We start from the raw sequence: 25049 nt of genomic DNA, 5'->3' as shown, positions 1-25049 counted from the left end.
TTGGGAGAAATCAGCGTCTGTACTCGGAAGCACAATCCTTCAGTTTCTGGTATGCTACCTAAAACTCACAGATTAACGTTTGACAGGGTGCCACTCACAATCGGACCCGACTTGCAAAGATTTGTAATGAGCATCGCCAATATAACAGCAGCCACGTTTAAGACTGTTTATTTGTTTTTAAAGGAAGTGGTTTTATCCTGAAGAACAATTAGAACTGTCTCGTTTTACCGTATTCAGCATCCTGCAATCCATATATGATGTTTGTTTATTTTTTTTAACGCCTGCGTCTAAATACATGCACATATATCCAGTATACAAATATATATATATATATATATATGCATGCATGTATAGTATATATTTAGCCATGAACTTCGTTTAGAAGAAAGATCAGGGTCTGCTCCAAGCCATTCGTTCATTTGAGTCCAGTTCTGGGTGTTTTTAAACTACAAATCTTCAGGAGACATTGGGATGATACTCGTGGCTATGAAAGAAGAGTTCCAGTTATCATGTTTTTAAAATCGGTTTTATTTGATTTCATACCTCATCTCACAAGTTGTTTTTCCATCAATGTTTGGAAACCCTCGTTCTCCTTCGGCGTCTGATCACTGTTGCCCTGTTTTCAGGAGCCCGTGGTTCTTCACGTTCCCCTCCTAGCTGAAAATCAAATGCTGGAAAAACTTACAAAGGGAAACTAGAAAGAGTGAAAACCCAAGAGGCGAAAAAGGAAACTAGAAAGAGAAAACCAAGAGGCGACAAGGGTCCTCCTCAAGATCTGTGTATGTGCTTGCCTCGGCTTCAGTTACGAACACAATAGGGGGAGCTAGCAGGGCTCCAAACTTTTGGGAATCTGGACCCCCTCCAGTGTTTCCAAGAGTCAGCACTGAGGGAATTATCTGTTTCTTTTCCCTAACCCTCCATTTGTGTGTGTGTGTGTGTTTTTTGAAGGGGGGAGGAGGGGACGTTGTTGGGTTGAATCCCCATTCTTGGATGAGTTTGGCCAAGAGGAAAGACCAGCGGCAGGAAGGGAAGGCGTTTTGTCAACAGGGGGGGTGTTGTTGATGGCACTGCGCACCGGGGCGACTTGGCTTGGGCAAGTCTTGCGCAGAGTCTCCAGGCTGCAGGGCACCTGCTCCAGGCGCTCCAGTAGCCTCCTGTGCCTGTCTTCCTCCCAGGAGCACGAACAAGGCGTGGGGAGAGGAGAGCACCTCTGTATCGCCCATCACCACCTCCAGCACCCTTCCAGCGCCCAGTCCAGCCACTGCTGTCTGCAACTCCCCAGCTGCTGCTGCGCCCTCTTGGACAGGACGGGGGGACATGATCCCGTCACTAGCCGGTTGCTGGCGGCCATGAAGCGGCAGAACGTGCGGACCCTGTCCCTCATTATCTGCACGTTCACCTATCTGCTGGTTGGGGCGGCCGTTTTCGATGCCCTGGAGTCTGATTTCGAAATGCGAGAGGAAGAGAAGCTGAAAGCCGAGGAGATCCTTCTCAAGGGGAAGTACAATATCAGCACCGAGGACTACCGGAAGCTGGAGCAGGTGATCATGGAGTCAGAACCCCACCGGGCCGGGGTCCAGTGGAAATTTGCTGGCTCTTTTTACTTTGCAATCACTGTCATCACAACTATAGGTAAGTTTGTCCTCCCCCATCTCCCCGCCCCTTCTCCCGACTGGGTAAAGAGGAGGATTCTTGGGGGGGGGGGGGGGGGTGAAAGAAGGACGGTGATCACGCTGTCTCTTGTGCCAGGTTCTGCAAAGGGGCCAATGTGACGTAAACTGTAGACCCGGTAGTAGGTTCCGAGTTGCAGTCCAAAGATCACGTGCGCCACGGAACGCAAAGAGCGGCAGCTCCGATCTCAAACGTGTTATATAACTTCTTCAGCTTAGTTTTCTTTGGACTCTTAACACGTATGTGCAGGGGGGTCTGAGGCTATTTTAAACTGCTGGACAGGATGGACGACTGCTGAAAGGGTGAAAAACCCAGATATATGCAAAATGTACGATTTATGGGCAGGGGCTCAACAACTGGGCTAACTATAAAAGTAATTGAAAAGCCCCGGGATAGTGTGGTTGGGGGTCTTGTCTTTTTATCGGCTCGCATGCTTGTTCCCTGCATGAATAATATACTAATGTACACGTGTGTCTATATACACAGTCTTCGTTCTAAAAACCTGCTGGAGGCACAATATGGGACCAGGGATTAGCCATGAAATATCAGCAAATGTTCATCAAATGATGGGTAGATTAAACCCCCATCAAACACTAACCTCAGATTGACTAGAGAGAAAATGCTAGAGCAAGTGGTAGGAAGATGACAAAAACGTGCATAAAAAGCTAGGTCAGCACATTTGGAAGCCCCCCTCCTCCTCCCCAACATCCTTGCCACTGCAACTGATAACTTTTTATAATAGAATCTATTCCTGGTACATGAAAGGTTAATCTTTCCTTCCACTCCAGGTGAGGTTAACCTTAAAAGAAAAAAAAACCCATCACCAAAAAAAAAAACTTTAAATCATTTCCTCATATTGTGTTTAACCAGCAAATGGGCATATCTGCAATATTAAAGATAGAAAGGTCGCCCTTTTCCTGTGTGCTTTGACGTCCTAGATTCATAGATAGAAGTGTTTAACAGGTGTTCCTCTTGCATATAGCAAAGTCACTCAGTAAGCAAAACAACCCCTTACAGTTTTTCTCTCTGTATTTATCCATATGCATCTCTTCATATATATATATATATATATATATATATATATATATATATATATATATATATATATATAGACAGATAGTGACGTGTATGTGTGAGTGTATGTGTGTGTGTATATATATATATATATATATATATATATATATATACACGTCACTATCTGTCTATAGTTAGGTAATGATGCATATATAAAGAGATATATCGTACGATCGGAGTATATCTTCATTTACTTTGGGATATTACAGGTATAGCTCCTTACATCTTTGGTGACCAGCCCAGTTTTGCTTACGTCAGCTTCTGTGGAATCGAATTAAGGAGACCCAGCTAATAGATATTTTTCAAAGGCTTGATTGATTTTTTTTTCCCCCTCTAACATTTGTACAGATCTGAAGATGGCATTTTACAAGCAGGTACACTGGTGGTATGGCCTACGGAACGTGACCAAAAGCCAGTAATCCTAATGCAGGCTTGTTGCCATCCTAAGTGGAGGTACAAATCATTGATACACAGCGAGCCGCTTAGTGACATCCTGTTTAATTTGATTAAAAAATAATAAAAAAAAGGATGGCAACTTATACTTAACTTTTTGACTTTTTTTAAATATACACGACTTTGAGGCATATTTTCAAAGCATTTTGGGAGGCTAAGTTCCATAGGTTTCTATGGAACTTTGGGAGGCTAAGTGCTTTGAAAATGAGCCTCCAGGTGTACCAACACGTCTAAAGATCTGTGCCTAGGCTGTGACTAAGTGTTTTTACAGTGGAAATGATCATAATACCTCTATGTTACATTTTAGTAGTAGCACAGTCTATCCATGTGTTGCATGTGATCTATATTTGTCATGCATGTGCATGCATAGGACAAGACCCACCACACAAGTATCATAAGAACAAAACTTTGAAAACCCCTCTGGGAGCAGTGAAATTACACTGGTGTGGTGTGAATGGCCAGGTATCTGAAAGGTAATTTAAACACACACATGTTATAAATAATTACAAGCCCCACATATTGCACTTAATAGAATTCTTACTCACTTGAATATTTTTTTCTAGTGGTTTAGCAAAAGGCAGAACAAATCCTTACCTAGAATCACAAAAGAGCCAGCGTTATTAAAGAGGGAGCTCGATTTGTGCTCAGAAAAAGGTCTTATGTTTTCATCCTCTCAGAAAATATGAATTGGACACGATGAAAAACTTTCTTGGGTCTTTGCTTGGAACTTTCGGGGCTTCTGTAATTTTTGAAATAAGAAAACATTTCGAATAGCAAATAACATTAGCTGTATTCACAGGAAAGTAAGACTTAAAATGTCCACCTCACTGAAAGTTTTTTTTTCCCGGTATTGCCTGCGGCAACATTTTTTAAAAACCCCACAAAGCAGAAAGGGGGACTACTTTTGATTAAGAGATTGATGTCATACCACATATGTGCATTTCTTTTAAATAATTCTGAATTGTCTGATTTCTGTGAACTTTATGGCCCAAGTAGTGATGCTTTAACTCAGATTTAATGCTAATGTGCTCACGGCTTAGCTTGAAGAGCAGAAATAGATCTGATAGTTATTCTCTCCTGTTGCTAAAGCGAATGTAGTCCATCTGGCAAAGCAACAGAAAACAACTTGAGCTCTCTGGTTTTGACTGATGCATTCACGTAAGGGGTTCGAAAGCACTGAAAGTAAAGCGGGTATTAGTACTAAGTACGTCTTTGTGCCTCCCGAAAAAAGGGTAAAAAGCTGTCATGTAAGGGAAATAGATAAAAATTCTGATGTGGTTCTGAGTGTAACGTCTCTTGAGCGCTGATTTTGTGTTTGCTGGTAACCTATTTCTATTTCTTTCACATTTCCTTTACCCAGATGATCTTTATGCATGGATATTCTTTTATGATCTGTCACTATAGTTCTTTATTATTTTTCTGTTTTCTTACATAATCCAAGGCGATTATTTTAATTATAAAAAAAAGCCTGTTGCTTCTTCAGGGAGGACATACACACCAGTCAGTGCACCTGTCAAGTACTCAGGCCATGTGTGGTATTGCTCCGCAGGTAGAAGCTGATTATTAAGTACTCTCTAACTTTATTTGTTGGCGTACCTGTGTTCCTAGTACTTCAGAAGAGTTTTGCAACTATAAGGATTAGAAATAATCTAATGTATTTGCTGAAAGCTTTCAACCAAGAGCTAGTATAAACCCGTTGCAGAATGGACTAATTAAAAATATGAAAGACCTTATTTTTCTCTTCTTTCAGTTTAGTAGGAAACTGTTCTAAGCTTTCTCCCCCCCCCCCCCCACCATTATAGATACAATTAAGAGACAAGCCCTAATCGTGAAGTCTCTTAAAATATGTTTCTGAGGTTATTTTCGGTTAAGAACATGGTGCTGAAGGGACAGCTCCCGGGAGCACGCTGCCTTGCCAACTGCTCGCCTAAGCAGAAACCACCCAGAACGGATTATTTACTGCAAATTGGCTGAATGGCCCTTAACTCCCTTTTCATCCGGGCCATGTACAGGCCTGATTCTAAGAGCAGTCAGAATGTACAAATGAAGATGGTTCTAAAGGGTATATATATATCTCCTGATAATGGTTATTGTGGACAGGCTGTAAATCAGTAATGTGTGGAAGACTTCATGGACAGTGGGTTTGAGAACCTCTGCCTTAGGGTACTAAAATTTGTAGGGCAATGCTAAGATACAAGATGCAGGGGCCCTTTCCCCTATGAACTGATACTCATGTGTATTATGTATATGTGTGTGGTCGTAGTGATGGAAAGGAAATGGGCACATTCAATGACATGTGGATTGTCATGCATTCAGTGGCAAAGATTTTAGTCAAACCTTTGTCTCCAAGATCCACCTCTGTCCACTGGGTTACACTGCTACTAGATGTGAATATAAACTGGTAAACAATAATGATTGGTCTAGTTTTTAATGTAATCCAGTTATTACTACTAGTAATCATTTTAATACCACCACTACACCTATGCAGTGCTGTACATATTATATGCAGGTACTTTCTCTGTCACTAGCATGTTCACAATATAAAAAATATATTTTTGTACCTGGGGCAATGGAGGGTAAAGTGGCTTGCCCAATGTCACCAAGAGCTGCAATGGGAATCAAACCCAATGCCCCAGGATCTCAGCCTGCTGTACTAAACATTAGGCTACTCGTCCACTTCAATTTTCAGCCTTATTTCAGGCTGCCAACTGGATCCAGATTCACAGGACAGAGTTGATCCCATCCTGGGTTTACCCCATTGCATGCAAGGACTTGCCCTGAGAAAAGCAAAACTACAAGACCCAGCATGCTCAGGGTAAACCCAGGACTGGATCAACCCTGTCCTGTGAATCTGGATCCAATTGTCTTCTTCCTCTGATTAGACAGAAGTCTATTTTCAGTCAGGAATGTGCATGAGAAAGTAACATAAAAATACGCAATAGACGTGACTGAAAATGTGCTCTCTCATGCTGGGAACAGTAAACCTTTTATGCAAACATTTATAACAGGTAATCCATTGTTTCTTGCTAAAGGTGTATGTTAAAATTCTTGCAGTAATAATGATCACTTTTCAGAGGCCACACTTGTATAAGGGTGAGATTAAGGAACTTTATTAGTAATTCATATGATAAGATAGCCTAATGATTTATTACCAAATCTTAAAGTATTGTTAAGACATCATACATTTCAGTTACTGACCACTATATAGCATCTTGTGCAAACATTCCTTTTTCACAACCATGTCTAGAAACACTTGCAGGCCCCCAAATCCTGCCTTTATCTGTGTAAGCCTTCCAATAGTTTCTGGCCATCCTATTAAGGTGGTATAAGTATGACATGGAAGCTTGAATTTTGGATAAGTTCATAGCCACAAATTTATTTCTTAACCTCAGTTCATTCATTATGCATCTCTGGGATTCATCCTGGTTTCTGCATGCAATTATATTTCCTTGATTAATGTCTTATTGTGGGAGGTGACATCCCACCTACTGAAGGGGAGAAGTGGACCCATCCTCTCTTTGACTTTTCAAATGAACAGTGATTGCTTTTTGCTGATAAGGAGGACTCATTTAGCTGTTGGAGCTATGATTGACCAGTATTCCCTCAATTCATATTTCCTTTACAATGTAAGAAAGTTTTGCCTAAGCCATGATAGCAGGTGATGAGGTTGTTCACTTTAGTGATTCACAGTGTGTCCAATCCTCCCAGAAAAGTGCAAGAACATGTTCTCATTGCCTTATACCATCAAAAATATTTTTTTATTGGAAATTAAGAGGCAGTATCATAATAAAAGCTACTGTACTGAACTATACATATACTCAGATGAACCTCAAGTGTTTGTGAGAATGCATTATCTGTGCCTGACTTCCCAAGCCATTCCTACCTATGGGGACCCTAGTTCTCTCCTGCCAAGTGTCATGAGTGGGATATTGTAATAGTAGGCAAAGAAGAAAAAGGCCAAGTTTGTACATGATAGCCCCTTTAAATATACCATTTCCTCAGCTTTAGCCAGCAAGTTCCCCAGGCCACCATAGTTCACCCCAGCCAGTTTAATCTTTTACAACCTCTTGCAAGAGTCATCAAATTGGTTGTGGATTGTGAACTGTATGGTGCTATTTTATCAATGTGAGTTTGTTATTGTTGCTGTCGTAAGTGTTTTAATTGCTATGTTGCTCATGACTGAGAACACTTTTAGCCATGATATAAGCAGCCATGGTGTTCTGTTAGCTATGGGATAGATGGAGCTTTGGAGTCTTTGTCACTAGAACTTTGCAAGTGTACGGCTAGTGCTATCATGGCGTGCTTGCATTATTTCAGCTATGTGAGGAGTGTCTGGTTTTGGTCTCCTTTTTAACAATAACAACAACAACAACAACACATTTTTATGTTTATTTTCAAAACAGAGCAAAATAGATGCTTGTGTAATTGGCAGTAATATGCACATATCTCAGTTATGTATGCATTTAGTTTTTCACATGGCATGAAGGGGCACTAATAAAACCAAGCATTTTATGATCTGAAATAGAGCCTAGATAAGGTTAGAACAATTGTCTTATAAAGATTTACAATTCAACCTGCTAAAAACTCCTTGACCAGTGGAGCCATGGTAGTTGCAAAGTTGCCTATATGCAAATTGCTGGAAATTCTCATCAGACAGAGTCTTGGGGGGGGGGGGGGGTCAATATTCAAAGGATTTATGCTCCTAAATTGGCCTCTGAAAATTTACTAGGACTGAGGGGTCCTTTTATTAAGCCATGGTTAAAAGTGGCCTGTGGTAGTGTGGGTGCACGTTTTGGGCATGCGCTGGGCCATTCTTTTAAAATGGCTGGGAAAAAGAGCGCTTTTTTTTTTAATGGGCTGGGAAATGGGCATATGCTGAAATGAAAACTAGCATGCACCTATTTACGGCCTGATCCCTTACTGCCACCCATTGACCTAGCAGTAAGGGCTCACGTGCTACCCAGGCGGTAACCATGCAGCACGAGACAACTGCTGGTTACTGCCGGGAACGCCCTCCAGTGGAAAATAGCAAATGTTTTATCTACCATGGGATTTGGTGAATGCCAAACTCAGAATTACCACCAGGTTCACACACTAGCCCGGCGGTAGTGCCAATTTGGCACATGCTACCCATGTGTTAGCCCTCCCATGCCTTAGTAAAAATGCTCCTTAGTGCCTAAACTCAGTGGGTTGACAACAGGAGTGGATTTAGGGTGAGGAAAAGATTTAGGAGCTTAGCTCTGATTTTCAGCACCAGACTCAAACTAAACTCATAAATATGGGCAAATGAATGGCCGTCCTAACTATATAATTATAATGTTTAAGCTCCTAAAGTAAGACGAATGTTCAGCTGAAAACATAGAAGGGCATTTCTGATATGACATCCAAATCTGATTTTGGATGTTTTGCAAAAAATGTCCAAAAAATCCAGTGCCAAACATGGTCATTTTTGGACCAGAAAAACAACTATTATCTTTCTGGTTTGAAAATAACCTATTTTAGATGTTTTTGTGCTTAGCGTGTATTTCTTTAAGGGTCATTTTCAAACAAAAAATGTCCAAGGGGAAAAATGCACAGAATCAGGCACTGGGATGTCTGGGAGCCAGCAGTCTTACTAGACTGGCCACACAGACATCCCAGCAGAGTTGTGGGGCAGCCTAGGAGGCACTGAAGTAAACTTCACATAAAAGGTCCCAGGTACACATCACATCATAACTCCCTTATATTGTATTGTGAGCCCTCCAGGAATTGCAAAAAATATACTGTGCCCAACTGTACATGCCTGTGGATATCACTTATATGTGGGTTCAGTAGGTATTTTGTGGGTTTTGAGTCACACTTTCCAACACAAATATACCAGTTATGGTGGGATATGGGCCTGGGGCGCCATCTCTACAGTCCACCGCACCTACCACTAGGCTATTCTAAGGACCTGCTTGCTGCTCTATGAGGAATAGCCATCTGCAGCTGTCATAGAGCCTTGTATGTACTATAATTTTCACCTGGGAGGGGGTCAATGACCACTAGGGGATTAAGGGGGGGAATCATGCCTTTATCTCTCCAGTGGTCACCTGATCAGTTTGGGCATATTTTGGCACTTAGTCATTATTGAAACAGATCTAACTAAAAACATTCTATTTTTTTCCCTTGGACATTTTAACAATGTTCCATTATTGTAGAAAACCATCCAAATTGTAAGGCCACCCTAGTCCCGCCCAAAACATGCCTCCAAGAAGACCCCTTTGAGATTTAGACAAATTGCATTGAAAAACATATTAAGAAATCAGTTTAAAAATAGTGATTTTGATGTTTTTGTGAAAAAAGGTTCATCTGCTTGCTTTGTAATATTTTTTCTGTTTTGAAAATAAGCCCCTTAGGTTCTAAATTTAGCTGAAAATAGCTCTCAAATTTAGAAGCCTAACTTTGGAACTCAGCTTTGTTGAACATTGTGCCCTTGGTCTTCACTACCAGTCCTCAAGGGCTGCCAACAGATTAAGTTTTCATCCTAATCTCTCTAATGAATATTCATTAGGGGTATCCTGAAAAATTGCCATGCTGGTGGTGACCAGGAGTGAAGACCATGCAGTTAGTGTTTCCTATCATGCACAGGTATCACATAATAAGTTATGAAGGTAGTGTAACCCAGGGGAAAAACAAGCATTTGTAATGAATTAATGAAATATAAATTTTATTTAGATTACAGCAAATACAGTTTTTCAACTGAGAAACCAATAATGAGCAATGACCGTACTTCAATACCTCTTATCAGACCAACCAAAGACCTATCCAGAGATGTCATTGCATATCACCTTTTGAGATGATGTAAGTCCATCATTCACACTGAAGCTGCTATTTGAAGAAGGCACCCATGTGAAGCTTATGCACAGTTACATCTTTGGGCAATTATTATACCGACCTATTGAAATCTTTTATAAGCTTCAAAGAATCCAGTTTTCCCCAGGACTAACATAGCTACTTTGCACTCGTGGAAGTGAAAATGAAGGAACCGATTCACAGTAGTAGAGCCAAATAGAGAACTCCAGTTACTTAGGGGCTCTTTTTCAAAGGCAATGCAAGGGCCTACGTTGCATCCAGCATGTGCCAAATTGACATTATTGCTCAGATACCGGCATGCCCCAGGCAGTAATTCTGAAATTGGCATGACAGAAAAATACACAGTAGAAAATATTTTCTATTTTCTACCGTGGGGCGCCTACCCGGCAGTAAATGGCGGTGGCGTGTGCTGCATGCTTACTGCTCAGGTAGCGCATGAGACCTAAGTCAATGGGTGATGGTAAGGTCTCAGGTCAAAGGTGGACATGTGTCGCTTTTTTATTTTGCCGCACGTCCATTTTCTGGTTCATTAAAATAATAATTCCTTTTTTCCAGATGCAGTACAATAAGGGTCTGGTGCATGCCAAAAACATGCGCCCAGGCTGCCACAGGCCAGTTTTTGGCACACCTTTGTAAAAGGGCCCCTTAGAACCTTGAGAAAAACACCACATGCCCTTGTCCTTCTTATCCTTTCCCAGCAATGATAAAAGTCCTAGCTGCTGACTGGACAACATGCAAGTATCCTAAGCTCATCAAAATGCAGCTTTTCAATAATAATACAAGGGATAACTAGCAGTGTACCGCAGAAGTGTAACCCATTTTGTGAAACATGCCTGATCTCACAGCATTTGGTATAAAAAAAAAGCCATATCATTAGAAAGGCACTGAGTGGTTGAATGGCCTCCTGCTTTGTCAATAACCATTTTGGCTTCTCCTTGACATTTATTTCCCCAATAAAAGCTTTGGCTTTGCCTTGGCATTTTACTTTACAGCAAGATAGCATTATCCTGCCACAGCCTGCTGTTCTGCTGACACTAGCCCTTAATAATATAATAAGAAAAAACATTTTGAACTGGGAAACACAATTCCTGCAAGCGTTGGAAGAAATGAAAGAGAGAAAGTATAGTACTGTCTGCATTTAAATTATGGTTGGCTATTGCTGTACCCCAGTGTCCTGTGGCTAGTGGTGGGTAATCCAAAGAGGCACATGGCTGTTTTCAGTGGATGGCATTTGTGTTCTTAATTAGGTTTATTTGCTACTTAATAATGATGGATGGGTAGGCAATTAATGCCTGCTTGCAATAGTGTGCCTGGAGCCTTTCACCCAGACAGGGCATTAACTGCCAGTTAATGACCAGGGGGATGATGATGATTATTGTTTTAAGTTAAAATGTATTAGTTAAAAACAAAAGTGCGAAAACTTAAAAAATTGACTTTACCTGTTGCTCCTTTGGACACCCAGGCTCCGCTATGTTATCTAAGCTTTCATTCAGGGCCAGCTGGTGGTTTTTCTCCCCTTGCCTTTAACCTTCTTTCCACTGCTGTCTAATCCAGTGGCGTAGCGAGGGGGGCTGCCACCCGGGGCGGGGCGATTCGCTGTTGCATCCCCCCCGGGTGCAGCACGATGACATACCCCCCTTCTCGGCGCATCGACACCCCCCCAACCCAGTGCCCACCCTCTTCCATCCAACCAGCTCCCTACCTTTAAAAAATATTGGAATCCGAAGCGAGGCGCAGTGCCTCGCGCCTGCACGTAAAAGAAATGTGCACCATCTCATCGGGCTTTCCCTCGCTCTGTTTGTCCCGCCCTCCGCTGACGCAACTTCCTATTTCCGCAAGGGTGGGACAGACAGAGCGAGAGAAGGCCTGATGAAATGGTGCACATTTCCTTTACGTGCAGGCGCGAGGCGCTGCGCCTCGCTTTGGATTCGATATTTTTTTAAAGGTAGGGAGCTGATTGGACGGAGGAGGGTGGGCACTGGGGGGGGGGGGGGGTGTCGATGCGCCGAGGGGGAAGGAGCTGGCAGTGAGCACCCCCCTCCGAGCTGACACCCGGGGCGGACCGCCCCTCCCGCCCCCCCTTGCTACACCACTGGTCTAATCCTACCATCACAGTGGCAGACCTGGGTCAAAGATCACAGACTGCAGCTCTCTCTGAAACCCAGTATGCATGCACGTTATTTATTAGGATTTATTTACTGCCTTTTTGAAGAAATTCACTCAAGGCTGTATACAGCAAGAATAAGTCAAATATAAGCAATAGACAATTATAACAGTAAAAATATTCAAATAACAATACAAAGTATGGTATAGTATACTACTTACAATGTCAACATAATATGCAATAAAACATTTTAATAAACAGCATATGGTGTAAGCAAAGTTGGAACATATAGATAGATAAGGTAGAGTAACAGGAATGAGAAAATAAGGGAATTAATTTAAGAAAGTTGCACAGGAGGTCAGAAAGGTGCTTGAATTTGATCTTGGTTAGAGTAAGAGTTGATAAGCATGTCCTGATATAGTATGTGCAGCTGTACCTTGTACAAGACTGATGAAAGGCTATTGATCATCCTACATAAATCTTCAGTTCCCTCGCCTCATGAACTTTCAGGACCCTAATCCTTCACCTTCTTGGGTTTTGATATTAAGGGGAGAAGTTATCAACATGGGTTGTTGCTAAGTCCGGTTATTTGAGCACAGGTCTCATTGCATAAAATGGGACCCTGTGCTAATAGAACTCGACTTATAAAATAACCTGACTTAAAAGTAGCTCACTTTGATAAACTTCTTCCCTTAAACTCAACAATTGTGGCGCATCTATCACTATAATCAGACAAACAAGTGTCTAGTTTGGGAGAAATACTGGATGCAGTCCTCAATCTGTGACCACAAATGAGGTTAAATGTTCAATCTCCCTTTTACCATCTGAGAATGCTTAGTAAACTTAAACCAGTTCTGTGTGGGACTGATTTCTGGGTTGTCACTCAGGCCCAGATGCACAAAAATTACCAGTTCCAGCTGGTTCAATGAGCTCGGTATTCAGCAGACAATGCACAACGGGGCTCTGCATTTTTTTTTTACCATTCAAGGCAACAAACAATGACAATCCTATGCAAACGTATTTAAATGAGCAGATTAGTATTTAAATGTGCATTCCGAGCAATGCACAGCCGTTTAAGAGTGATGCACAAAAAGCAGCCCTTACATTCACTGAGGAAAGTTTAATTGGAGGTTAGAAACTGTCGGAATTGTTGCCTGCATACTTCCTGAAGTCCAGAATCCTGTCTTTTCTGTGATCACCCTCTGCTTTTGCACTTTTTGAAGTGAGATTTGCAAAAGGATCTGGGGAGCAATGGCTGGAGGAGAGCAACTGAGCGACCTTGGGCACAGTGACACACAATAACAGACCTGATGCCAAATTAGCAGGCAGAAGAGGCAAGAAGGGGGGGGGGGGGGGGGGACAAGGAAAAAGTGACTGGCTCATCAGTGCTTGTGCCATCATTATTGGCGAGTTCCAGGGGGAAACACTGCAGCCAGGACAACTTTTTTTTAATGCAATGTTTTCTTCCTGTATACTTTATATCTTGGAGGACTTTGAGCATTTGTTCTAATTCTTCCCAATGCTTGTTGACAGATCAGTGTTTGTTTTCACTTTCAAAGCCTGCATAATCTTGCAAAATCCAGGCCAGAGCAGGTGATGAGGATCCAAAAACAGCAGCCGGGTCTAGATTTTGCTCTGATGTGAGTCCGGCTTTATACGCAGCTTGTATGCATGTAAAGCCATGGGTAGCACACTGAGCATGTGCAGAGAAGCCACACTTAGCAATTGACTGTCCTATGCATGCACAGCTTAGTGACTGCATTGTACCCTACCGAGCTACTCGTTTTTGTGAGCAGCTCATTTGCATGTGATTTCCTTTGGAAATTGCTCTGTAATTTTTACTGAGGTAGAAATACCGAGTGGCTCATTCCAGGGATCTTTGTGCATCAACCCTTCAGAGTATGGTTTTGACAACGTTTAGTGCAAAATGCTGGGGCCGGTCATTTTAATGATGTTCCAAAAACTCATTGGTTACCTGTTGGTTTTGGGTGAAGTTCAAGATGTTACTTCTGATCCACAAGGCCCTGTAAATGAGGCTCCATTTTATTTGTCACAAGTTTTAAAGATCTATCGGCCTTTCAAGGCCTTTCAATCAGAGGGAACCTTATGGTTGACTATTCTGGCAGTATCAAAGATCCATTTAGCAGAACTAAGAGTATCATCATCATCATTATCTATATTTGATTTATTGTTTATCACACACTTGATATACCGCCTAATCTGATGAGCAGTGTATATATATATATATATATATATATATATATATATATATATATATATATATATATATATATATATATATATTTTTTTTTTTTTATTTGTTGCATTTGTATCCCACATTTCCCACCATTTTGCAGGCTCAATGTGGCTTACATATTACCTTTAATGGCGTTAGCCAATTCCGGTCTGAACAAATACATGGTGTGAATGAATACAAGGTGATATTGTGGTAGAAAAGGTACATGTATAAGGTACAAGAGTACCAGAGGAGTAGACAGGAAAGGTAAAATCATGCACTCAAACAGAGAAAATGAATAAGAGTGCGTCAATCTGTTCAGGCCTTGAAATTCAGAACTTTTAAACTTTCAGACCCTGGATGCCAGAAGCGTCACCACATCTGAAGGCCATATTGAAGAAATGGGTCTTCAGAGCAGCTTTGAATTTTGTATAGGATTGTTCTGATCAAATACTTGGGTGGGTGTAGGGGTGGGGAGGTCATTCCACAATTTGAAGGGCAAAATGTAAAAACAGAGCTTCTAGTTAATATATGGAGGCATATTTTCATAGCACTTAGACTTATAAAGTTACGTGCAACCTATGGAATTTTGTAAGTCTAAGTGCTTTGAAAATGATCCCCATAGAGAACTTGCCTAAGATTAGGGAAGGCCAAGTGGGTGGGAGTCAAGGGTCCTAAAAACCCAGGATGGGGTATAGGGTATTGTAAGGGTCAAAAAGTATGATGGTTGTCCTATATGATAAAGCTTATGAGTTTGACACAGAATTTTGAAAGGAATGCGGTATTGGACCAGCAACCAGTATAAACAGAGGAACAGAGGAGTGAGTCGGTCAAATTTACAGGCATGGCAGAGAAGTCTAGCGGCAGTGTTGTGGAGTGTTTGGAGATGTTTTATCTGCAGAGAGGAAATTCTTGCATAAATTGGGTTCTAGTAATCCAGTCTAGATATCAGAAATATATGAATAAGAGTGAGGAATGAATCAAAATCAATGAAAGAACACGATGATGTAGTCTGCACAGGGCAAGAAAGCCTAGCTTGCTCAGATGGGAGACATGAGGTTGAAAGGAAAGTTTTGAGTCAAGAATGACTCTCAAGTAGTGAATGGAGGTAACTAGTAATTTGGAGACCAAAAAGAACAGAGACAAGAGATGGCTGGGGTAAAGAACCAGTCATCCAGCAGGCAACTGTTTTGTCAGGATTAAGGACAAGTTTGGGCTCTTACAGCTAGGAAATGAGAGTCAAGACAGATCTGCAACGGGGTAAGGTTGATTTGAATTGGTGAGCACTGAAAAATGAGCAAAACATTGTCAGCATAGAAAAAAGTTTTAATATTGTGGGTGTGGATGAAGATAGCTAGGTGGCTACGATCAATATTGAACAAGATAGGCAACAAAATAGACCTAGGGGCTCATTATGGAAGAGTAGCCTAGTGGTTAGTGCAGCAGACTTTGATCCGGGGAACTGGGTTCAATTTCCACAGTAGCTCCTTGTGACTCTGGGCAAGTCACTTAACCCTAAATTGCCCCAGGTACAAATAAGTACCTGTATATACTATGTAAACCGCTTTGAATGTAGTTGCAAAAACCACAAAACGGCAGTTTATCAAGTCCCATTTCCCTTTCCCGTTTTCAAAGCACTTAGACTTATAAAGTTCCATAGGTTACTCATGTGTATCGAAGAGTAGGCACCTAAAAGCCTATCTGGTCTACCAGGCTTTTGAAGTGGGATGAGGGCATGAGTAAAGGCAGCTGTGTGTGGACAGGGAGGTGGAATATGGAGCATGGTTGTGTATTGTAAATTGTATGGTGCTATTTTATCAATGTGATTTTATTTTATTGTTGCTATCTTAAGTGTTTTAATTGATTATTTCCCTCATTCTATAAATTGCTTGCACAGTTTCAGTTTCTCTACACTTGATTGCTTAATCTACTCTGTCACTTAAGAACCATTTTGTATTTTTCAATCCGGAAATGGCTATCGCCATTATGGCATTATGTAAGCCACATTGAGCCTGCAAATAGGTGGGAAAATGTGGGATACAAATGCAACAAATAAATAAATAAATAATCATGCAAAATTGCTCACAGAGGTGTTAGAATAGTGCCAGTTACATGCTTAACTTAATTGTTAAACTGGGTGTTAATTGGCTTTAGGATTAATAATGGTCTTTAATTGGGATTAATTGGTTCTAATTGGCAATGGTTTGCAGTTATGTACATAACTACACTTAAATGCTATTCTATAAACACCCCTGGATTCTATATATGGCACAGAGAAATTTGGGCACACAAGTTGAATAAAGAACCAATTAACACCTATAATTGGGTGTTAATAATCAGTTATCAATGCTAATTGGCAATAATTAGAATTTACGCACTCATTTTGCTAGGCACATTCTATAAAGATGCATGGGTAAATTCTAGTGTATGGATCAGAAAAGGGAGAATGGCCATGTGCGGGTTAAGGGCATTCCAAGAATTTTCATTACTGTTACAGAGTATGCCTGATCTGTACTGAAAATTCACACCAGGTTTCAGTTGATGTAAAAGTTAGGTGCAGATCCTGGCAGTAGGTGTTATTCTATAAATGGTGCCCAACCTGGAGCACCATTTATACAATAGCGCTTAACACTTATTTTTTTGGCGTCAATTTTTCGATGCCATAGATAGAATTTGGTCCATAGTGCCTAAATGATATAGCATACAAATGCAAAGGGGGTATGCATATGAGTAGGTTCAGGGTGTGTCTTGCAGTTGTGTATGTAAGATAAAATAATGAGTGGAGTGGAACGGGTAGACATGAATCATTTGTTTACTCTTTTCAAAAATATTAGGACTAGGGGGAACACAATGAAGCTACAAAGTAGTAAATTTAAAACAAGTCAGAGAAAATATTTCTTCACTCAATGTGTAATTAAACTCTGGAATTCATTGCCAGAGAATGTATTAAAAGCAGCTAGCTTAGCGGGGTTTAAAAAAGGTTTAGCTAGTTTCCTAAAAGAAAAATCCATAAGTCATTATTAAAATGGACTTGGGGAAAATCCACTGCATATTTTTCTACGATAGGCAACATAAAATGTATTGTACTGTTTTGGGATCTTGCCAGATACTTATGACTTGGATTGGCCACTGTTGGAAACAGGATGATGGGCTTGATGGACATTCGGTGTCTCAGTATGGCAATGCTTATGTTCTTAAGTTGTAGAATACTATCACTTATGCAACAGTTAGGTGCAAGCATTTACACCAGCCTTTGACCTGGTGTATTTGCTTGTGCATAAAGTTAGATGCATGAATGCCGACATGTTAGTATTCTATAATAACAATTCTGAATATAATAGAATTGCTGCTTAGTGCCCAAATATTTGGTGAATAACTTTAGGTGACCTTTCTTGAATTTGCCCCATGTGCATAATATCCATGCAATAAATAAAATATAAAATAAATAATGATCATCCCATTACCACACCTTCTAGAATGATCCTTAAAAAATGCATGCTTGGGTATGATACCTTTTAAATAAAAAAACCCCCGTTGAATCATCTACATATGTGCTCCTACTCACAGGGATGATAAGCTATTTTTAAAGTCCACTTGCATGGGTAAATGGCTTTGGAGATTTGTCACACATGGATGGTTGAGTTTGTGTTGCTGTCAAGATCTATTGTTTTGCTTTGACTGCAGCTGCTCTTTGCCGCCTCCAGAAGTTGCTCTCCTAGTCACCCGAATGGCACTGACCAGCAGGTGTCACTGTTGTTTAATCCCTGGGATTGCCTATACCTCAGAGCCTGTGATTACTGCCTGCTTGACATCTCTGGTTTTGAACAGTTTAAGGAGCAGAAACTGAGCTCCAACTTCTTGCATGGCAATGCGGAACATCACATTCAAGTCATTGGGCGGTCTCTAGTTCAAGTTCAATTTATGCATGTATGCATTTCTTTTATTATTTATTGGTTTTCACTGCTGAATTAACCATTCCAAAGATTTAAGTTGGTAAAAGAGGGCATTAATAGCAACTTATCATCCAATGGCCCTTGGGATGAAAATGAAAAAAAATAAATATTCTTTCTTTACAAGGAAGATATAGGTGCTTACTTTAGAAGCCCTGTGTTTATTTTAGACACACATGGCCTGACATTTAGACATGTCTAAATCCTGAGTTTGCAAAACTGGGATTATACACATCTAAAACTCAAAAATGTGCATTTGACAAGAGGGCGTGGTCTGGGTGTGTTTGAGGAGGCACTAGGGCAGAACAAAGAATTATTATTCCCCTTTTCAGAAAGTGAATGCATGTCTATGTCCCCACCTGCTCCCCAGGACATTTACAGGAGCATTTATGATAAAACGTCTAAGTCTGATTTTGGACGTTTTGCTAAAAATGTCCAAACATCGAGTGGCAAATATAGCCTTTTTTGAAACTGAAAAACATCTATCTCTTTGGTTCAGAAATCATCTTTTCTAGAAGTTTTGTGCCCAGTGTGCTTTTTCTTTTGGGACCATTTTGGAAAACAAAACGTCCAAGAGAAAAATGCCCAAAAACCAGCCAGTGGGATGTCTGGGGATCATCATTCTTAGTAGACTGGCCACGTAGACATCCCAGCAGAGCAGTGGGGCAGTCTAGATGCCACTGCAGCGGACTTCACATAAAAGGTCCCAGGTACACATCTCACCATAACCCCCTTATATTGTATGGTGAGCCCCCAGGAACAGAGAAAAACCTACAGTACCTCACCCTACACCACTACAATAGCCCCTCAAGCTTGCAGGTGTCACCTACATGTAGGCACAGTAGGTATTTGGGGCTAGATTCTATATATGGTGCCTGAAAAATCTGTGTGGAAAATATTTCTGCCTAAGCATATTTTGTAAGTGGCACCCCCTTAGTTCATATCCTAGTACCTAAAGCTACGTGCACCCAATTACACCAATGAAAACGTGTCGTAAATCCTGGTGTGTAGATTTAGGTGCAGTGGGCCATATTCTATTCTATAACAGTGTGCATAAATTTCAGAACACCCACAAACACCCATTTCCTTGCTCATAACAGTGCCCCTTTTTGCCTGCATGCATTAAAATTTAGGCTTATTGCACTACAGAATATTCTTAGTGAGTTGTGTACGTGTAAATACAAATTATTGACAATTAGTGTTCATTATTGCTTTTTAAGTGCTGTTAACAATGCTGATTGGCTTGTTAAGCCAATTAAGTCACGTGCATTGTTATAGAATACACTTGATTTTTGGTGCAGAACACTAGGAGTGCTTTATAGAATCTGGAGGTTAGTGTTTTTTGGAGGGCTACACATTCCACCACAAGTGTACCAGTTAGAGTGGGATATGGGCCTGGATCCCCTTATCTACAGTCCACTGTACTGACCACTAGGTTACTCCTGGGACCTCCTTGCTGCTCTAACAAGAATTTCCATCATATCTGAAGTTGTCATAGAGCCTGATATCATAGGAGCCAACTTTTCAAAATTATTGGGGGTGCTAAGCCCAATGAAAATAACCCCTCCTTGGACACATACAAGGAATTTTCTCAATATTGGGGGTGCTCAAGCACCCACAGCACCCACAGAGTCGGCTCCAATGCCTGGTATATATACTGTCACTGTCACATCTTAGGGGGGGGGGTCTGTGACCACTGGGGGAGTAAGGGGGTTATGCCTTAATTCCTCAGTGGTCATTTGGTCTTTTAGAGCATCTTGTGATCACTTATTTATGATTGAAACAAAAATTCTTAATTTTGGCCCTAGACGTTGTCATTGTGTTTCATTATTGCAGAAAAATGTCTATCTGTTGGTGCCACCCATGTCTTGCCCAAAGCATGTCCCTTGAAATTTGGACATAAAGGAAGAGATTCTATATATGGTGCTTAAAAAATCAGCCCTGAAATCAGTGCCTACTAAACGTATTCTATAATCGCCTAAATCTATGTGCTGATTATAGAATATTCTTCGTTGATATCTCAGCGCCTAAATCTACGTGCATCCATTTATACCAATGAAAATGTGGTGTAAATCCCAGCATGTAGATTTATGTGCACTGGGCCACATTCTATAACTATATGTGTACATTTTGGAATGCCCATGAAACACCCATTTCCCTGCACATAACCATGTCCCTTTTTGCCTGTGCACATTAGAAGTTTGGCACACTTTGTAATAGAATACACTTAGTGAATTCTGTGCCCAAATTTTAATTAGTGCCAATTAGTGCTCATTATTGCTTAAGTGCTATTATCAGCGCTCATTAACTTATTAAGCCAATTAAGGGGTCCTTTTACTAAGGTGCGCTGAAAAATGGCCTGCGGTAGTGTAGCCATGTGTTTTGGGTGCGCGCAGATCCATTTTTCAGTGCACCTGCCTTTTATTTATTTTGGCTGAAAATGGACGTGTGGCAAAATCAAAATTGGTGTGCATCCATTTTGGGTCAGAGACCTCACCGCCAGCCATTGACCTACGGTAAATTCTCACGTGGTAACTGGGCAGTAATGACCCACGCACATCAAATACCACTTGGCGTGCATCCAATATATGTGTTTGAAGATAAAAAATTATTTTTCGGACACAAGCATCGGATATATGCCGAAAATGAAATTACTGCAAGAGCCATGCGGTAGCCAGGCGGCAACTCCATTTTGGCACACATTGGGCATGCCTAGATGCTTACGCAGCTTAGTAAAAGGGCCCCTATGTTGGGCACGTTGTTATAGAATCTGCATCAATTTTGGTGCAGATCTCTAGGCGCTTTATAGAATCTTGGGGGAACCGTCTAAAATCAGTGTTAAAAATTTGCAACTTGGATGTTTTTGAGAGAAAAACATCCATCTACCACCTTATGAGTTTTGTGATTTTTTTTAATTTTGAAAATGAGCCCTTTTGGTTTTTGAAAAGCACTTGTGAGTAGTGCTACCCTGGAGACATTAGCGGAGGCCACTCCTTAATCCCCCAGTGCTTCTCGACTCCCTGGCTAAGGATAGTGGGCTCTTTGACGTTGCTGGAAGACATAGACGTTTATGTTGCCGTGTTGTGCCTTTTGATATTTAAGAAATGTATTTATCTACAATGGATGCTCCTACTGCACATAACCAGCACACCCATTTCTCCGTGTATTTTAGAACAGGCTATACCTCGGCAGATCCAATTCTCAAATACTAGTGGAACTTAAGACCTCAATGCCTCGGTTATGATTTGTGATCTCTCCATCGCCTTTCTTTCCGGAGTGATATTTATAGTTGATTTAACGCTAAAGAATTCTAGTAAACATTGAACATTTCTGGAGGCTTGTGTAAAATCTAAAGGGCTGAACTGTTTTCTTATGCTGTGCTAAAAATAACTGCACTAACGGGAATGTATTACAGAAAAAAAGAGCAGCAGAATGTACTGAGGCAAAAACAGAGGACTGGAATTCAGAAATGGTAGAGAAAAAGACTGAGGGAGGGAGTGGGAGGTGAGATAGAGCTTGCAAAAGAGGACTGTGCAGAAACATATTTTGTCTTTGACTGAAGGGATGTTTATAATCTACTTTATGGTTAAGGTGAAGCATTTAAATCAGTAATCAGAAGATGCATACATAAATGTTTGTGTACTTACTGGCTTTTGCATAAAAACTAGAATTATGCATGATGTGAATGGCATGCATGTCGTCTACATATTAATCACACACAATTTATTTCCCATATGCAGAGGGGTGCAGGATGAGGCCATGTGTTGGACAGGCATGGGCATTAAACCACTGTGTGAAAATATGCATTCAGCTCCTGGGAATCACAAATACCATTGGCCATCTGGAAGGTGAAGATAAATATAGAAGTTTATTATCGTTGTGGGCAGAGAGAATGATAACACCTGATGCTGAAGGAGAAAGGAATTATTGCATCTGAAAGTCAAAGTTTTAGCCATTGTTGGCTGGCAAAGTTGAGTCTACAGTTCATGAACTGGGGAAAAAAGTAATTCAAAGTCTGTGTGCGGCTGCTGGTTGACAAAATTGTTACCTAGCAACCAGAGATCTACTAGTGTAACAAGGTGATCAAAATCAGGAATTAAAAAGCTGCTAGAAGTAAAACGTAGGGATTTTTAAAAAGAAACAGAGAGCAAGACCCTGAAATGTAGCAAAAGCAAAGAGACAAGTTGATGTTTTCTGCTTCTCAAAGACTTTTCTGGTCTGCTAAGTAGGGAGAAGTGAGGGAACATGCTAATTATGTCAGCAAATGAACATGTTAGCTATTTTTCAGCTTGCATATACATGGTAGTATCAATTAAGATCATAAACCTCCCTCCTAAACTTGATTTCTTCCAATAAAACTAAGATCAACCACACTTTCCCTTCTCCTATTTCCACTTCTTTTCTTGAGAATTCTTAAAGGACCAGTGTTTGTTGAATATACTTGGTCAGTTGGCATTGTACAATGGAGTAACAATAATAAATCCTCAAATATATGCCTAGTCATAAAAATTGTGAAAAATTGCGTGCACGTAATTTAATAGAATAATGAACCAATTAGTGCCAACAATTGGCTTTTTAGGAAGTAATTATTGGCATTAATTAGATTTAATTGGGACCTATGCATGTAAAGTTAGGCATGGGATCTGCACCTAAAAGTTAAACATGACCTGAAAAAGGGGGCACAGAAATGGGAGGGTCATGGGCATTACGGGGTAGATTGTGGTGTGGATTTCAGTTACGCATGTAATTGTAGAATAACGGTGCTCTGTGCAAACCATGCTGAATTGTAGGTCCAGCTTATAGAATACTGCTTAAGTGGGGGTTTTTGGCACCAGTTTTATAGGTGCCATATTTAGAGAATCTAGCTCATATTGTGGATTGTTTGGCTTGTAATTCAATAGAGCACATTTTGATGTCTAATACTAATAAAGGTTCACTTGTTGCTCAGGTTTTAAAATAACAAGGACTATAATTGTTTTGAAATGAATAAGTAATGATACCTCTGATCACAGGGCTATAAAAAGTAGTGGTAAATGAAAGGAGGGTTTGGAAGGAATTCAGAAATAATTCTATATGTCTTTTCTTCATGTTCAACTGTGATGCGCTGCGTACGACTGGTAGCGCTATAGAAATGATTTGTAGTAGTAGTAGTATATATATTTTTTACTTTGCTTTTTTTATTATTTACAATACATTGAGAAATCATCTCAAATCATAGAACAGATAATTTCCTCCAGTATAAATATTAAATCAACATCAAAATTGCATAGTTAATTCAAAAATAATGTAGTGTAGTTTGGTTGCCATGTTTAGTCCTCTAGGATATATAGAAGTAAATGTCTACCAAAATGTCATAGACAATACCAAAAAACCCCATTCATCTACAATTTGCTTGTTAACATTTTTCTACTTATTTCAATAGAAAATGAAAACATCAGAACATACAAAGATGCAAGCTAAAAGGATCAAAGCAGGGTCATTCAAAGAGTGTACAATATACCTATTACTCAAGAGAAGTCATGAAAAAATAGAGTAAAATTATCTGGATTCATACCATAATAAAATATACATATCCCTTAATTCTATAAAAGTTGTGCACACAAATTTGGGCATGTGCCTAATATGTGTGTGCAATTTAATTGAATAATGAGCTAAATAGCACTAATAATTGAATTTTTAACAAGCAATTATTGGCACAAATAAGATTTAATAGAAATGTAAGCATTTAAATTTAGGTGCAGAATTTGCACCTAAATTTTACACGAGAGTAAAAAAAAAAAGGGGGTGTGGAAATGGGAGAGTCATGGGCAGACTGGGGGTGTTCTTTTAAGTTAAATAGGGTGTCTTTTACTAAAGCTTAGCTTGAGTTACCTGTAGCAGGGCCCATTTTATTCCTATGGGCCCTGCTGCAGATAACTCGAGCTAAGCTTTAGTAAAAGACCCCCATACATAGTTAGAGAATAAGGGCATCCATGCCATTCACACATGGTTTGGCGTTTGATCACTAGTCTTGGTTTGATCTCTGTGAATCAGACAACCTGGAAGATTTTGGTGTTTGAATACTGCCTTTGTGTATTTTTAGTGAATTTCTTTTTTTTTAATATGTTTTTTACACTGCTCTGACCTGTCCATCAGAAGAAGAGGTATAGCAGATTTTTTAATTAACATAAACTTCTAGATAGGAATTGGGACATCCAGGACAGAACTCAGGCCTCTCCTGCCTGCATAAACTATGCTAAATATCAATCCCATATTTTTGAAGACTGCCCAAAGCATTCCCAGAACAATCCACATTAAAATCTATACATCTTGTGGCCTCCACATTTGTAAATAGTGGCATAGTAAATGTTGCAGTTTTACATGTGTAGATGCACAACTATTCTAAAATGACCTCTTAAGAGTGATAACCTGACCAGTCTTCAGGCGTAGACTTCTCTTTCTGGATCTTATCCATTGAAAAACCCAAAATATAATTTTTTTATTCAGCAAGGATTTCAGGTTAAGAGTCAAAACATGCTCAACTTCTGTTATTGTCTTTAGTAACAGACTCCAGAGTGATTTTTATTGGGAGCTGGCACAATATCAATATTCACTGAGTGGTAGACTTTAAGGACGAGAGTCAGTAAATAGTATCCAACTTTGCCCCCCCCCCCCCAGTCTATCCTGACCCCCCCAATCAACTTCTGTCTACACCCCTGGTGTACCCCAACCCCACTCTACCATGATA

The 25049-nt window shown here is 40.3% G+C and overlaps 1 protein-coding gene across 1 annotated transcript in view; it reads left to right on the top strand.

Annotated features, from left to right (window-relative positions):
* The first annotated feature begins 1061 nt into the window (after positions 1-1061).
* KCNK9 (potassium two pore domain channel subfamily K member 9) overlaps positions 1062-25049 on the top strand; it is a 292776-nt gene continuing 268788 nt past the window's right edge. The window contains exon 1 of the mRNA XM_030190216.1: positions 1062-1632. Within this exon, the coding sequence (XP_030046076.1) occupies positions 1062-1632 (571 nt within the window). The remainder of the gene's footprint in view (positions 1633-25049) is intronic.

The sequence above is a fragment of the Microcaecilia unicolor genome, chromosome 1, assembly GCF_901765095.1.
Source record: "Microcaecilia unicolor chromosome 1, aMicUni1.1, whole genome shotgun sequence".
NCBI lineage: Eukaryota > Metazoa > Chordata > Amphibia > Gymnophiona > Siphonopidae > Microcaecilia > Microcaecilia unicolor.
The sequence above is the reverse complement of the archived record's forward strand: the minus strand, read 5'-3'. Positions and strand labels throughout refer to the sequence as shown.